Raw genomic sequence first — 16,833 nt, 5'->3', positions numbered from 1 at the left:
GGGAGGGGGGGCTATGGGGAAAGTGGCCCCAGCCCCGATTCTGCTGCTGCATTTGCCTATCCTCTCCCCTTTACCACCTCTGCAAAACTCCCTGTGTGCCGAGAAGGAACAGGGCTGCTCGGTTTCCTCTTCCCTGTGGGAAGTTTTGTAATTGAATCGCCTGCTGTGCTGTGCTTTATTTGCCTGCCTCCGGAGAGGCAGCGGGGCAGGCAGGCCGGGGCTGCCCGAGGTGGCTGGATCCCAGAGCTGCCGGGCATCCACGGGCTGTGCATCTTTACCAGGCTGAAGCCGCTTCTCCATGCGGGCTCCGGTGGGAGCTGCCTCGGTGGCTTGGGAGGAGGCTGCGAGCAGGTGAACCTCGCACTCCTGCCCGAGAGCCAGCTTGGGTTTATATAATATTATATATCTATAATTGTGTGTTTGTTGTTGCCATGGGAATGAGCACAATTGCAAAGCCTGGAGGTTGATGTCAAGCCTCGGTCTGCGCTGGGCCTCATCGGGGGCAGGTAAAGAGTCAGAAGGGGAAACGGGGTGAGGAGGAACCCCTTCGCTCTCCCCCGTGTGTGCAGCCCAGGCTCGGCTCTGGCAGCAGAGGTACAGGCAGCTGGGAAAGGGCCAGGGCTGCCCTCAGCCTGCGGCATTGCCCAGCTCAGGACTGGGGGCACTGGGGGATCCCGGCGGGGCTGATGCCACCTGCCCTGGGCACAGAGAGGGCAGGGGCAGAGCTGGCAGGAGGGGGCTGCCTACTGTCAGGGAAAGAGGGGGCTTTTCTGCAGCCCTCAGAGCACAACCCAGCTGGGAGCAGGAAGGTGGGGGGCTGCAGCTTTCCAGGGGCAGGGAGGCGGTTGCCGGTGGAGCAGGACTGGGCAGGGAAGCCGGGGCAGGCTAAGGCAGGCTGGCGGGCTGCGGAGCATCCCGGCAACAAGTGGGGGCCGGGGGGGGTGTGTGTCTCTCGGCTCTTTAATTGGGGGGGGGGGGAGCTTCGGGGGGCGGGGGGGGTGATGCTCCCCGGCAAGGGGAGGGAGGAGGAAGAAAAGCCACGCTGGAAATGAGGTTATATAAAAGATGTATGATTTGGAGAGCAGAGTGTCTCCTAATGAGGGCTGCACCGGCTCGCTCCACACCCATAAAAACCCTGGTTGGACGTCAAAGCGGATTCGTTTCGGTGATGCTGGGATAAAGGGGCGCAGCGAGGACTGGCTCCTTCCCAGCCGAGCCCAGCGCCGCGCCGGGCTCCGTCCCTCCGGAGCCGCCGGGAGGGATGAACCGGGAACGGGGACGGGAACGGGAACGGGGACGGGAACGGCTCCTCTCCGCCGCACGGTAGGTGGGGCGGCGGGCGGGCTGCCCCCAGCCCCGCACCGGTCGCCGCTTCTCCGGGAAACTTTGCGGCGGGGCAGGGGGTGCGGGACCGGCCGCGGAGCCCCGCGGGACCGTGCGCTCCCTCGGACGCCCGTGGGAAGCTCTCCCCGCCGCCTCTTCGGGGCACCGGGGCTGAGCCGCTCCGCCGTGCCCTTGGCCGGGGGAGGTCGGGGGGGGGGGGGGGGTCCTCTGCCTCCGGCTGTAGGAGCCCCAGGGCTCGGCGGAGGTACCCGAAAAGCGGCTCCCCCCCGGGCCACCCCCCCACCGTGGGTGTCAGCCCTCCGCACCCCGGGGCTCCGCTGCAAACTTCCTCCAGCCGCCTCCGTGCTCGGCTCCCCCCGGTGTCCCTCGGGCTGGGGGGGGGGGCGCTGGGGCTGAGCCAGCTGCGGGAACGGAGCGAAGCTGGCTTTTCTCTCCCTCCCCCGCAACTCTTTGCAGCAAGTTTGGATGGGGCGAGTGGGGGGCCGCTTGCACGGGCGGGCAGTTTACCGGGGGGGGGACGGGGACGGGTACAGCAGGGGCAGGAGGCGAGGGGGATGGCGTGGGGGGGGGGACAGGAGGGAAGGCAGGAGCAGGCGGCCAGTTTGGCCGGGGAAGGCAGGCGGGAGCAGGCGGGCAGCGTGCCCGGGACAGCCGGCAGTTTGCCCGGGGAGGGAAGGGCGAGGAGCCGGGGCAGGCGCGGAGCGGGGGGGGGGTGGATGCAATCTGTCCGGGGAGGGCAGGGGGGGCGGTTTTCCCAGGGAGGGGGCAGTTTTCCTCGGTGGGAGGCAGTTTTTCCCTGGGGGGGGGGGTATGCTGGTGGGGGGGAGGCAGTTTCCCGGGGGGGGGGGCGGGCAGGGAGGTTCGTGTCCCCCCCCCCGCGGCGGGCGGTGCCGGAGCTGTCCCGGGTGCTGAACGCTGCGGGCGCCGCCGCCCGACCGGAGCCCCCGCCCCCCCCGCAACAGCCCGGTCACCGGCGGGGGGGGGGGCTGCAGGAGATGCCCCCCCCCCCCCAGTGCTGGGGTTTGGGGGAGAGGGGGGTGACCCACGGAGGGTCCTGCGTCTCCTGTTCCCTCTGTCCCGAGGGGTCGGGATGTCCGCGCCGTCCCTGGGGCACTTGGGGGGGGGGGGGGGCAAGATCCTCATCCAGGCTGGGGTGGGGAAGAGACACCCCGATGAGGCTCCAGCCTTCGAGAGAAGCCCTGGGATGTCCCGCTCACGGCTGTCCCCTGTCCTTCAGGGAGAGCTGGGGGTCAGTCCGGATCTTGCCCCTTCCCTCTCCCCACCCGTGCACCAAGAACCTCGACAGTCCCCTCGGGCTGCGCTTGAAATGCAGAAGGGAGCTGTTGTCGCAGGGATCAAAGGAGATGAACCCTGCTTGCCCTGCCTGTGGTCTCGCTCTCGGCTCGGTTTCCAGTAGATAGTAGAAAGCTTTGGGTTTTTACTGGCAAAGCAAGAGGAAAAGAGACCTCTGTACCCGCACATCTGGCGCATCTGGTGCTGGGGTGGGTGTGCATCACCCCATCCAGCTCCAGTCCCGCAGAACCTTTCCCCGCCTCAGCTCCGCGCTCCCCGAGCGCGCTGACTCCACAGCCCAGGTGCAGACATTTTCTTCCAACGCTTTCAAGTTATGACTGTCAGGAGGAAATTCTGGCAGGCAACTTGACAATTATCTGCTGAGTCCCCGAGGAGCTGATCCGCCTCTCACTGAAATGGAGGAGAAGTGTCTCCTTCCCTCCCGTGGGAGCACAGGCTGTCTGGAGCGGGAGATGTGGGAGGTTGCAGGGGGCAATTGCAGTGGTCGGGGGCTTGACTGCTTTAAATGCTTTAAATGCCAGCTCCTCTTCCTCTTCTACGTGCCCAAATGCTGATGGTTCAGGCAGTTGGCAGAACGAGATCTACAGGGATGATCACACAAAAGCTGTGGGGAGGCTTTTGGGGCAGGGGGGCTGTTCAAAATAGCACTCTCCCAGCGATTTCTACCTGCACATCTTGGCTGGCTGTGCCTTTTCTGTTAAAGATCTGAGGTGGGGAAGTCTTATTTCAAAGAATTTGGGTTTGCATCAGCAATTTCTTCCCCCCTCTATTTTATTTTAGCTTGTATTACCCAGAATATTTTCTTAAAGATGCTACAAACTTAGTCATATACTCTCCAGTTTTAAAACGTGCATATGTTTGCAAACAAACTCCCAGTACAGAGTCTCTTCTTACGCAGACATGGGTTTTGAGGGGATATTTCTCTAATTGGATACCTGCGCTGGGAGAAGCATTACATTCCCTCATGAGCAAAGGAGAGGGACAAGTCCTTGTGCCCTTTGAATTCTGTTTATTCCCTCTGTCAGTGCGGCGATCGTGAGCGAGTACTGGAGAGGCCATCTTAGGCAGAGGGGTTTGGGCTGAATCCTCACTTGCAATTAATGTTGTGTGTCTGCTGATGGGGAGGGGTTGGTCCTCCCTGACCCTCAGGGGCATTTTGGCCCTGTCAGATTTTTGTTTTTTCCCCTGCTTTGCTTGTGTATTTTGTATTTTCCATTTCGGTAGTGTATCTGTACAAAGGCTTAGGAAATCTGCCAGATTGCCTAAATCAGTGCCTGAAAACAACTATATATAGTAACTGATAAGTCACATGAGCTTGGCTCGCATAGATTAGCATTTACCTTTCCTGAGTGATGAGAATATTGTTTGATACTTGTTGATACCATCGATTTTTACTAAAGAAATACAACCCTGATAGCAAGGGACCGGTTTTGAGAGGAGTCTCCAAATGAAGCTAAAATGCCTTTGCTCTACTCACGCTGTTCTGATTGTATCTGTGCATTAAATCAAATCTATATGCCTGATCTGATCTCTCGTATGTAGCCGAAAATAAACATATTGTGTCCCGAAGAGGGAAGTATCTGTAAGCCACTGTCTGGCTGAAGCCGGCTGAAAGCGTGGTTACTTCCATCTGCTTGTTCCAAATTAATTCTGCGATGGGCTGTGTGCGATACCTGACCCAATGCACCCTGCACTGCCACCCTACTTGGCAGCTGTAAAGCAAGCGGAGCGAAGTACCAATATGACACCAAGCACGTGCTCGGGATCTGGCTGCGGGCACGAGAAACAGGCGGTCTGGAAAGCCCATATGTTATCAGTATGTTAGTTCTATATGCAGAGCATGGAAACCTGCAAGTACTCTGTGTGTGTATATACAAAACCAGAGGTATTTATGTTCAGGCAATTCTTTCCATAGCCTCTCTTTTACATGACAATTCGGAAATGCTTAATGAGATCTTGCAATGCCCTTCTAAGGTAGGCTTGTCTTAATCCCATTTTGCAGAGTCTCAGGCTTATGTTTTCAGATATGCTGAAAACGTGCAGTTCTTCCATGCCTTGAAAGTCATCAAAGCTCAGTCTTTTCAAAGCAGGACCCATCCTTCATCCCCAAACGCCATCAAAATGAACACATCCTTGGAAATATCACTGGCACGTCTCGGCCAAGGGCTCCAGACCCTCTGCAGTGCAGTGGGACCGTGACCCTGCTGGGACAGCCTGCCCCACTGCTGCCTCTCCCCATGATGCCAGTATTGAGGAGCAGGGTCTTGGGAAGCCAAAATCTTCTCCTCTGGCACAGGGAAAAGACAGGGGCTGAGGCTGCTTCAGCCCAAGGCAGCATCACCAGCATGGGACTGTCCCATGGGAGAAGGGGAAAAGCCCCAGGAACCGGTGAGGATCGGGGCCCGTTTCCATTCCCCTCACTCATGGCTTGCTTTCCACAGTGCCCCGCGCCCAGCCCCATGTTCAGGGATGCTGGCAGAGTGAGGATGATGGGGCTGATGCTGCTTCTAAGGAACGGCCTCGCTCTTGCTGGCAGTGCCTTTAGCAAAAATTAGGAAGCAGAAAATTCTACATTCCCCCACCGCAATCCTGCCCGAATTAGAGCCAGAGCCCTCAGTGGGACAAGGAACGGGTCCCAGGAGGCCCCCAGAGAACTTTGCCACCGCCGTTGATACTATGGCAACAAGTGCTAAAGCAAAACCCTAAGAAAAGCGCAGACAGAAACTCGGGGGAACAAATTATCTTCGCTTTTTGCCTTGCACAGTCATCGAGAATGCCGGTGCAAAGAGGGCGAGAGCTCTGCTTTGACTCCGCGTACCAGATTAATTGGTGGGGAATCACACCTCTAGTCCTCCTGCACCTTTCAATGTTGAAGAGAGACGGTAGCGATGCTCAGGGGAGAGAGAAAACCCAGCAGCCTTTTCAGCGGCAGCCTTTCACGGGGACCTGGCAGGAGGCTCGTGCCTCCAGACCAAGGAACCCAGGCTTGTGCTGTGAGGAGCCTGATGTTTTCCCGAGGTCTTTAAATAGTGATATGAGTCACTCTTTATGAAAGTCAGTGACAATAAGGTTTATTGCTATTTAGTGTCCTAATTGGGCTACTTCTCCCACTGGCTTGTTAGAGTGGAAAAATTTAACACCATGCTAGAAGGATTTTGGGGTGTCAGCAGCAAAGGAGGGGATGGGAACGTGAGCTGCTGAAACGAGCCAGGAGTTTAATTCCTGGACTGACTCTGAGCCGAGAGCTCTGCCGCTGACTTTATTGATGCCGGCTGGCGGCTCTGGAGCTATTACAGCTCCAGCCAACCTGCTGCGATTTTTAAATTCCCTTTTTCTTTTTTTCTAAATGAAGCCACGATTCCCCTCTTGTGCTGCGACTGGATTTTGAGATCATCCATCAAGTGGCATTTTCTCATTTATTTCCTATCTACCTATTTTGTCATTTAGGACAAAGTGGTGTTGTGTTAACACGGGTCCCATTTGTCAAGCTGGAATCGCTGGTGTAATTCCGATCCTCTCGGCAAATTGAGGGCGGTGAAATTTATGTTTTACAGATGGGCCGAGCCCTAATAAGAACATCAGTTTTAGACGGGGTTAGTGGTGGAATTGACAGATAGTGGTGGTTTTATCTAAACTCCGTTTCAGCCGCACACCACAGGCGCCAAGAGAATATTGTACAAAACAGTAAAGGAGAAATGGCAGGTGTGTTACTGAAATATGCTAAACCTTGAACTCCAAATTAAAACAAAACCTCGTTTCTGTCATCTAAAAAAAAAGGGAATTTTGTCAACACAGTTGTCTTGGCAACATTAAAATGTATTGCCTGCGGTCTGCTTGGAGAGGTGCGGTTCGTATCAGATGGGGCGAAGGGGAGAGGGACGAGGGACCTCATTAAATTATAGCAAAGGCTCGGTGCAGGTTCTGCCTCCTCTAGCGTTGCTGCTCCATGACTAGGAGTGTGCAGGACACTGGCCTGAATAGAATAGAATAGAATAGATTTCAGTTGGAAGGGACCTACAATGATCATCTAGTCCAACTGCCTAGAAAGCGTGCCGGTGGCTGCTTGCACCGGCAGAACCAGGCTTTCTTCAGCTGTTTAGTTCCCTGGAGAGGAACGGTTGGGATGAACACAAAAGCAAGCGCCAGGAGTTGGATAAATGTGCAGGTCTTGGGGCAGCTTCAGCCCAATGATATGGCCACGAGCAATGTGTATTGTTTTGCTTTGCAGAAAGCAACCCTCTGATTAGAGGCAAATGAACCCGCTCAGGGAATGGACATAGATTTATTTATATCAGAAAGCAAGCATTTATTTTATTAACTGTTCTTTTACCAGTGATAGGCATGTTTTCAATGCAAACACCCGTGCCCTGCTGACACAGGGGAGGCGAGGGGGTCTCCAGGGCTGAGACCTCGGCACTTCATCCCTTCGGCAGCATCCTTCCCGAGCCCGCAGGTTCCCGTGGCTGCCTGGAGCGGTCCAGCAGCTCTGCAGCATCACTGGGCGCTGGCACCAGGGTGTTGTACAGATGGCAAAGTGCCTCTTAGTTAATTCACTCCTATGTGTAAATCAGGTTTATTGGGGGTGAAGAAAATGTCACGGCCCAGGTGAAATAGGCGCTTCCCAGCCTCGTGCGCTGGGGATGGGAAGGGAGAAGCGAAGCGCGTCTTTTGGTTGTGAAGGAAAAAGGGCTCGCTCCTTCCCAGGCGGATTTTGGCAAGGTTGGTGGGAGATGGATAATTAGAGATAATTAGAGGTAGCTGGGGGAACATTGTCTATATATTCTCAGGATTAAAAGGCCATGTACATAGACATATCACGGCGTCGGTCTGAGCCGAACGGGAGTTGAGTGCAGAACTGCTGGCACGAGCAAGCCGGCTGCCAGTGAATCACTTTAATGCTCTGTTTTCAGATGCACAAACATGCAGGTTTACAGTAACTGTGCATATGTTGCATCCCATTGCTCCTCATCAGATTCACTGATGCTCCATGGGTCATAAAAATTAAACGGGCATAAATCCATCAGCCCTGGGCTTCTTCATTGAATGCTATAAATCCCATGAAAACTAATTAAATAGGACAATGGTGTCCATTTAAAGCTGGCACATAGAAACGTAAGCCATTACCGCAGCGAAGACAAGACTCAAAATTGATTTGCGAGGGCAAGGGCAACCCAAGTGCCCACACTGAAGGGCTGGTGTTGGGTACATCCTAGCTCGCCGTAGCCTGCAGCTCCTGGCTGGGAGAGTTAAGAGATTGTGTTAAGCTCCTAAGATTGATTTCTCCTCTGCTTTGCTTTCTAAATCAAATCATCCAATTAACATATGTGCTGGAGTTTGTTGCTCGGAATGTTGTCTGGCGACTCTAAAAGCTTTTCGTTATTGCTTTTCATAGGGCTTGTTTGTTAAGCGAATGCCTTCGTCGCTGCTGTAGGGGAGCCTGTTCTGCTGCTCTTCTCCACACTGATTAAAGCCTCCAAACAAGCAATGTCAGCGTGGATCGGTGTCGAGATCAGAGTTAACGCTTTTTGTAACGCTTGTCTGAGGTGCTACAAGTTTGCAGCTCTGTGGGGTTTGTTGCTCTTCTGTAATTTCAGTTGGTTTTATGCTTTGGAAGGGGAGGGAAACCGAGGCAGGGAGTGGGATGGCACCATCCGTGGTTGTTTATTCAAGCGGGGTGTCTCGGCAGGGAGCCCATGGCATCGGCCATCTCCCAGCTGTCTTTCAGGGGTGAAGTAAGCGTTTCCACCTGAGTAGCACTCACCCCAGTGAAACTCTGCTCACCGCATTGCTCTCACCGGTTTTAAGGACTTAGACGTGACACCTCCGGTAGCTTTAAATGTACGACCACGCAAATGTACTACTGCTCTTGGGTTCATAAATCAGACTCTTAATGACGCTCGTAGGGAGAACTGAACTCGGCAGAGCTGAGCACAGCTCAGCCACCCGCGCTGCAAACAGCCGGCGTCTCCCCGTCACTTCGCACGGGGTTGAATGCTTCAGGTTTCATCTGAAACGTGTCCCCTCTGGCACTAGACCTGCAGATGTCCCGGGACACCCTGGGAGCTGGGCATGGGGGAAGCCCTGACCCACGCTGGGTGTCTGGGGAAGTCTTCCCTGCGCTCCCGGGTGTCTCCTGCTGCCTTCTCGTGCCCTGAACTTCTGCCTCTCCCTCCCATCTTCAGTCTGAGTTTGTGCAAGGTTTCATAGCTGGAAAACGGTTGGACTCAACGATCTTAACGTTATTTTCCAACCTAAATGGTTCTATGATTCTACGAAAATGCTTGTCCAACTCTTCCCCAAAGGAGCAGAAGGGTCAGGGGCTTAGAGGCAGGTTGCCTTCAATCTCCTTGCCTGCCCCTCTGCTTTCTTGCTTTTTTCTGACCTTTCTTACTCTGGGGAGCAGCAGAGAAAAAGGAAAGAAAAGGCTTGAGTTAGAGGGAGGGGAAAAAAATCCTAAACAGGCAAATAATGTCATTCCCTGTCTTCCAGCCGGCACCCGGCTGCTGCTGCAGAGCCTGCAGCTGAGGCGGGGGGAGATACTGGCCGCCGACCTCCCACGGGCGAGAGAGTGTAAGGTCCGGGAGCGAGTCACCCTCTTGTCTGTGGGGGACACGCTGGTGCTCACCCCCATCTTGGAGAAAGCCCTGGCTGGGTGCTTAGGTATCGCCTAGGATCTACTTTTTTCTCCTATTCCTGCCTGTAAGGAAAGGAATGCTGAGATGTCAGCAGGTTTCGGGGACGGGGAACGATGTGCACCCAGCAATAATGTTGTTCCCTGGGATCTTGCAGGCTGGAGCTGCATATATGTAACAAATGGTAAGTTTTGCTATAAGTTTTTTGGAGGAAAGAACTGGAAATTGGCCTGGTGGGAGAAGAGTGAGGGACTGTAAACACTTTGGGGTTTCTCAGCTCTTTGAGGCGGGTGAGGGCCCTTTCCAGTGAGCTCAGCATCACCCCGCTCCCCTGCAAGCACTGCGGTAAAGGCGTCATCTCCTCCAGCTGTTGAGCATCTGCCCCCAGGAGCTGCCAGGGATGCCCGGCGGTGACAGGGGCTCATGCCGGGCAGTCCCCGAGATGGCCCCGGCCCTTCTGAGATGGTCATGATGCGAACACAGACTTCACCGACTGCGAGGAGTTCGTGAGCGCCGCAGATTTGTCCAGAGCAAATAACAGGGTTGTCCCCTCGAAGGGAAGCTGACAGTCCCGCACTCGCGTGGTACTTACGCTGCTTTCAAAGCCTCGTTCGTCCTTACGGCGTCAGCTAATACGTTAGAAATGAGTCCTGCGTGAATCGGTGGCTTGCCCGCACGTCAGGGTGATGGTGACCTTGTTTGCAGGGGAGGGCCCAGTGGAGGGGCTGGGGGATCCAGGGACCGTGCTGGTGGGCTGCTGGGAGCAGGGCGAGGAAAAGACAGACCCTGGGCAGGGAGAAGGAAGCCGGTCCTGTGGTTTGGCACTGGCACCAAAGAGCTCGTGAAAGAGGGGGAAGACTCGGCCAAGGTCCTGCTGTGTCCAGCGCTGCTGGTGAAAGCGGGCTCTGGCTGGGGAAAGGATGGAGGGCTGGAAAGGAAGGAGGAGAGGGACAGGACCTTCCCTATAGAAGCAGATCTCTGCTTCCCTCCATCCTCCCCAAATATGTGACCTTCCCTCCCCAGGTGGCCTGAGGATCTGGAGGAGATGTCCTGCTCTGCTGCCCCGAGTCCTACGAGGTGGCACAAGCCATCACGGTTGGCGGAGGTCCTGCTCCGGTGACCTCTGGCCGGGGCCACTTGCGGGAATTCACCCAGCAATTAGGCCTTATGTCGCCCGGGTTAATTAGCCCTTGAAGACGTGATTCCCCACCGACCTACTCAGGTCGCATTTAACCCTTTGCACGCTGCTACTGCTCTGCAGGACTGAGTAATAGCAGCAGAAGGGCAATAGGGGTTAAATCCATCAGCTTGCGTTATTGCTCTCTAATTGCTTTATTCTTTACTCGCCTGTAAAAAGCCGAACTGGGGTCAGCAGCCTTCGTCACATGAGGATTAAAATGCTCAAGTGAGTTAATGCCAGGGCTGGTGTCACTGCCCCGCTCCTCAGATCCCTGTTTTTCCCATCCGGGTGCTGGAGGGAGCTCCTGGCAGAGAGGAGCTCAGTTCTCAGTGTCTGAACGTGCAAATGCTGCCCTGAATGTGCTGCTTCTGGGAGACAGGAGAGCGTTTTCCTTGGCATGTCAGTGGCTCCAGCCTGCAGATCTAGTGCCCTCTGTTCTCTCCCCAAAATTCAGATTTAAAAAAGAAAAGAAGGCATCTGCATTTCAGCTTGCTGCCAAATGTCAGGGCACAGTCCTGGAGAGAAACGTTCTCCAGAGCATCTAAGAAATGGGAGGGGATCACGGAGAGGGTTTGGGAGCTGAAGTTATTGAACACAAGCGTAGGCATGTAAGAACCAGGGTCCCATCAGGAGTCAATGAGACATTGCTCCCCAAGCCACATGAGGGCTGTAGAAAGCCATACCCAGCTGCATGAAGTTCCCCCGAGAGCTGGGTAAACTCATTGCATGTTCTCCTCTAGATGGTTTTCCATCAGCTAAAGCAGTTTTTTGGGGAACTGTTCAGAACTGGATGGCAGGGCTGGGCACGGGGGAGTGCTAGCTTTGCCTCCTGTATCCCTGTGCCAGGCTTGAAATATGGGGAGAGGAGGAGCTGAGCCAGGCTGAGGCTGTGATCCCTCTCGCCAGGCTTAAAAGCACTTGCCGCTGTAAGTGCTTTGCTGTAACTCAGGGTAAGGGGAGCTGAATGTCCTCTTCTACTGCCTCGTTTTGCTTGTGGCTGCTACTCTTTCTCCTGAAGCATCGAACCACTCTTGGTGTGACAGCACCTACGGACCAGGTTTCCTCCTGGGCAGGGACATACGTCCCCTGTCTGGTCACCCTAATCCATCTCGACCATCGGGTTGTTGGATACTCTGGAAAACACAGGGAGACAAGATCCTCAGCTGGCAGAAATCACCGCTGAGCTCCACGCGGCTCTACCCATTTGCCAGACCTGCGCGGTTTTTGCTTGCCACCCATGGGCAAAGCGGGGAGGGTTCGAGCACGGCTGCCCAGCAGCCCCTTCCCAGGGCTCCCTCTCTCTCCCCCCGCGCTTTCCCGGCCCCCGCCGAACAGATGGTGCCGATTTTTGCAGGGGGAGCGGGGGAAACAAAGCCCAGAGCAATGGGAGGCTGCAGCCTGTCTCCCAAACGCAGCCCGGGGGATGACATCTGTGGGGACAGGCTGATGCATGTGGGTGTCTGTGGCATGCTGAGCCCCGTGCCGAGCCGGCACTTACGCCTGCCCTATCTCACTTTTCTTTCTCTTTTGTTGTTTTGTTTTTTTTTTTTTGTCTTCCTCCTTTCTAGATAAAGAAGCTCGTGGACCGTTTGCAGGGATGTCGGTGAAGCGAGCGGGCTGCCTTCCCCTCTCTTCCCAGCGCAGGACCAGAGCCTGACTGGAAAGCTGGCATGTTGCCCCCTCCAGCCCCTGCTTGGCCGCACGATGCCCAGCCCTGCCTGCCCTGCCCCTAGCCTTGCTTTCCACCGGTAATATACCCTGCTTTCCCCAGGCTGCGTTTCCGAGAGAGGCAGCAGGGAATATGCTGCAGAAAGCCAGCCTGCAGCCGAAACCCAGAGGAGTTTTGCAGTGAGGCCAAACGCCAAAGAGTTGCCCCTTCCCCACCCCGGCGTGGATAAGCATCTCGGACAGCGAATTTCTCTGCGCTCAGTGGGTGTTGAGGTCCTGGTCTGCAGGCTCAAAGAGGGGGGCTGCCATGGAAGAGAATGTGTTCAGCGTGCAGCAGATACAGCCCAACGTCATCTCGGTGAGGCTCTTCAAGCGCAAGGTGGGCGGCCTCGGCTTTCTGGTGAAGGAGCGAGTCAGCAAGCCGCCCGTCATCATCTCGGATCTGATCCGGGGAGGGGCTGCAGAGCAGAGTGGCCTCATCCAGGCTGGGGACATCATTTTAGCCGTCAATGGCAGGCCCCTCGTGGACATGAGCTATGAGACCGCGCTGGAGATACTGAGAAGCATCGCCTCCGAGACCTACGTGGTCCTCATCCTGCGGGGCCCCGAGGGCTTCACCACTCACCTGGAGACCACTTTCGCAGGCGACGGGACGCCGAAAACCATCCGTGTCACCAGACCCCTCTGCCCGACTCCGAAGGTGGTCGACTTGTCCAACCCAAGCCTGCACGGCAAAGAGCAGCCGCTGCCAGCAGCCGACCGCACCATGGGCTCCCTGTGGACAAAAGAGATCGGGCGGGAGGTGGAGCCGATGGTCCACGTTAACGGCGTCGTTACTGGCAGCAAAGGGCAGGATGCCGGGAAGGGGAAGGAGGGTGCTCGTGGTCACCCTTGCCTCAACGGCGGCGTGGAAGACAATGAACTGCTCAAAGAAATCGAGCCCGTCCTGGATCTCCTGAAGAGCAGCAGTAAGGACAGCGATGGAGATGCACCCTCCAAGGTAGAGACAAGAGATATAGAAGTCCAGGTGGACTGGTAGGTCCCTAAATACATTTTTTACATTTGGTGAAATGTGCTGGTTTTGGCTACCCAATGTGGCTGGTTTGGGTGTCAGTGAGCACCTCTCCAGAAATGACTGCTGTCTGACACAGCAGGATGGAGATGGAGAGGAAGGGATGTGAAAAAAGGGGGAAGTGGTTGACGAGGGGAAGATAAAAGTAATGAAAAATTGGGCGTAGGTGGTGGAAGAAAGGGAGAAAGATGTAAGCATGGGATATCGGGGAGACAGCAGGAGTAATGTCTCATGGAAAGCTGAGCTATGTGATGTGGTGGATCACGGGCTGGGCTGGGATTTGTTTCTGTTCCATGTTCTCGATCTCATTTGTTTTAAGTTTAAACAAAATCCCGTGCCTCAGTTTCCCCACCTGCCAAATAAGATTCATGGTATTGTCTGTCCTTGCTATCCTGCTTTAGAGCTCTCCAGTTGAAATCTTCTATTGATTACTTGCCGGAGAGGGAGAAGGAAGGTCAGACCGGCAGAGTATGATGTTTCCCAGGAGAAATGAGTTTCAAAACCTTCTGTACTTTTGGCAGTCAGGCTCTGGCTTGGGGAAGGGAGAGGGGATCCCCAGTCCAGCTCCAGCTGAAGCCAAGGGGACTTCTGTGCAAGGGTAGTGGGACCTGCTTGGGTGCTCCCATCTTCTGGTAAGGGAGGAAACGTTTCCCATCGAGAGCTCAGAAATGGCCAAACTTTATTGAAATACAAGAGCGGAGCTGCCTGTTCATGCCCTCTGCTCTTTCTAGATCAAGCTAATTATTTCAATATGCATCGGCATGTATAACAAGGGTGGGGACATATGGATGCTTGCCCTATGGCTTCTTGAGAAGGGTGAAGTCTCATCATGCAGGTGAAACTGCTTCATTTCCGATATCTGCTTCTGCAAGGGGCCATGTGCATAGTGCTGCCCTCCTGATCTTCCTCGGCATTTCCCTGAGATGCAGACCATTGCTCCGGAGCCAATGCAGCTCCCTGTGGCCTTCCGTGTTTTGCAAAAATGTTGTTAGTAGCTATTTTTTTTTGGTACCAGCACTCTCATCTCCTGGCTGTTTATTAGCAATGATAGGTTGCCTTTTTCTGTTGCCTTTCCCCAAGTCCCCAAACACATTTTAGCAGTGTCAAGTGCCGCAGTAGGTTGTGGCTGCCCTCGGTTATTGACTGGCTGTAAAAGCCAGGAGGCTTTTTCAGGAGGGTTCGCTGAAGCTGGTGATCTCGGTTCAGTGACAGAGGCATTTGTAGTTTCAAGCTCCCTTGCTGCACCTGCTTCCTTAGGGAGGGGAAAAAAATTGTATTCTTTTTTTTTTATCAGAAACAATGAGAGGGGAAAGGCAGAGCTGTGGAGGAGCAGGATCCCTGCGGTGGGTTCCCTGCCCGGCTCAGTGGCAGAGCCCAGGCAGAGCTCCCGATCGTTCCCATCACACCCATACCGTGTGTTTTCCATCTTCTTTTTTTTAATTTTCAGTTGTTTTTGCGTCGTCGTTTCCGCTCTCCCAAATTATGCCTTTTTTTCTGCGGAGGACATGGTTACTCAAAGCCCGTTAGGGTGGTCACACTGAGTCAGAGAAAAAACAACTGCTCAGCTTGGTGCCGGCGGTGGGTGGCAGACGTCTGGGGAAGAGCGGTGGGACAGGGCACGCTCGGGGACATCCCCACCACACATACCCTCAGGTCTCGCACATTTGGCTGCTTTCCGAAACTGTTGGGTTTGGTCTCTGCTGTGCAATAGGAGGCAATTTAACCCCCCGAGCCCGGCACGCTCTCTGGAAGGCTGAGGGCTACCTGCCCAGACTGCACGTCTTTTAATCCAGCACCAACCCATCTCTGGGGGAACCTGGTTTAAGCAACTAAAGAATTGAGACCTTGATAGGGTTATGCTTGACTACAGGTCCAACAAAATGTGCAGGGGTGCTTAAAAGTCCCTTCTGTCCCTCTGTTTTTGCTAAGACTGCTGCGATAGAGCTGGGGGTCACAGCCCAGCGAAGCCCCTGGAGGACACAATCTGAAGAATTTTGATGCAAGGTACAGCCTCACCCTTCAAACCATGTCCCCCACTGTCCCCATCCCATCCCACCAGCTGCAGGGTCTCTGAGGAAATTCTGCTCCAGCTGGGAGGAGGGATGAAAAATGTGTTTTTTCTTTGAGGAGTCTCTTCTACTCGGACATTAAACCAAACCACTTTGAATTCACTTAAACTGAAGGACCTTGAACCAGCAAGAATATTAGCAAAGTGGGTACTTCACCAAAACTCCACTCACCTTATTTTTCAATACCCTTTAAAAAAAAAAAAAATCTATGTAATCTGTGTACCTTGGGACTGAAAATCCACTTTTTGGTCAAAATTAGTCTTCAGTCTTTTGCTTGATGAAAAGCTGCAGCCTCGTTCTTGCGGTAGAACTCTGTATGAGCGAGGAGACCTCGGCTAGAGCGGAGAATTGGGAAAGGAGATATATACTGCAGGGAAAACTTGTCAAGAGCCCCTCTGCAGGGTAAAGGGCATTTCTCAGCCGCTCTCCTCCCACTCCTGCGACGTGCTGGAAATGATTCATCTCCTCGCCTTGGTCTCAGACAGAGCTGGGGCATCGTGAAGGTCTTCTACAGTGAGAGTTTTCTTGGTCCGTAGGAGAAGTGCAGAAGGGTCAGGGAGCGATGGGGAGTGGATAACTGGGGAGACTGTTGGTCGATGCCAAAGAAATGCCCAAGGAAATAAGCAAGTCTTATCAGATTGATGCAGCTCTCACACCGTACGCTGTGACTTCTCCAGGCTGGGGGGGAGCAAGTAAAGCTGGCGTTAACCCAAAACAGGAATAGAGCTCTACCTAGACACTAGGAGGGCGCAAAACCTCACTCAAGGTTGAGCTTGGCAGCTACAGCCTGGACCACTTGACCGTCAATCCAGCTGGAGATGCTGGTCTCGGGACCAATCCTGTTCTGTGTCTGTCTTCGCCTGGTGCTGACCTTCACAGCCTGCAGCACTTTGTCAAAGCCGGTCCGGCTCGCAGAGCTGCGACAGCTTTCCTAGGGCAGAAGGGAATGGTACGAGTTTGAGGTTATGCACAAGGAGCCAAACACTTCTTGTTCAAGGTGGGCTTTGCCAAAAACGATTCAAATTACACCTGATACTTTGGGCTTCCAGCCCATGTCTCTCGTGTTACTTCCAAGGAAAACTGGAAACTGTGAAGTTTGCACTGGGGGAAAAAATCAGTTCATCTCCATCCCCTGCACCCCTGGTCTGCACTCCCTGAGGGACCCGTCACTGCAATCACCTGGCCTTTGCTTCTTGCTGATTGCCAGCTGTAAGGTGCCCTGGGTCCATGGTGCATGTCCGTGGGATGGGCTGCGGCCACGGTTCAATGTCTGCTACTTGGCTCAAGCCATCTGCGATGAAGTCGATCATAAAACAGAGCATGGAAGTGGGGCACAAGGTATGATGCGAGCTGGCATTTCTGCCATGAGGCTCACCGTGGGCTAGAAAACAAAAATAGAGTTTGATTCACTCACTGCCAGCTAACCTAGGTCTGTTTTTCCCTCTGAGCTCTAGGGAGATTGTCATGTCCCATCTTCCCTCCCTCTCCCCCCTCACTGAGTTGCCAGTATTTATTTTTCTTCTCAGGTCTATTCCATAACATGAACAGCATGAT

General features: G+C 54.4%; 1 protein-coding gene across 1 annotated transcript in view; it reads left to right on the top strand.

Moving 5' to 3' along the window:
- Positions 1-1,189: 1,189 nt before the first annotated feature.
- Positions 1,190-16,833, top strand: part of NOS1 (nitric oxide synthase 1) — a 59,763-nt gene continuing 44,119 nt past the window's right edge. Inside the window, exons 1-2 of the mRNA XM_052797383.1 lie at positions 1,190-1,323; positions 12,039-13,173. Of these exons, the coding sequence (XP_052653343.1) occupies positions 12,446-13,173 (728 nt within the window). The 5' untranslated portion in view covers positions 1,190-1,323; positions 12,039-12,445. The remainder of the gene's footprint in view (positions 1,324-12,038; positions 13,174-16,833) is intronic.

Source organism: Harpia harpyja, chromosome 9 (genome assembly GCF_026419915.1).
Source record: "Harpia harpyja isolate bHarHar1 chromosome 9, bHarHar1 primary haplotype, whole genome shotgun sequence".
Taxonomy (NCBI): domain Eukaryota; kingdom Metazoa; phylum Chordata; class Aves; order Accipitriformes; family Accipitridae; genus Harpia; species Harpia harpyja.
This window is presented reverse-complemented; position numbering and strand designations above follow the sequence as displayed.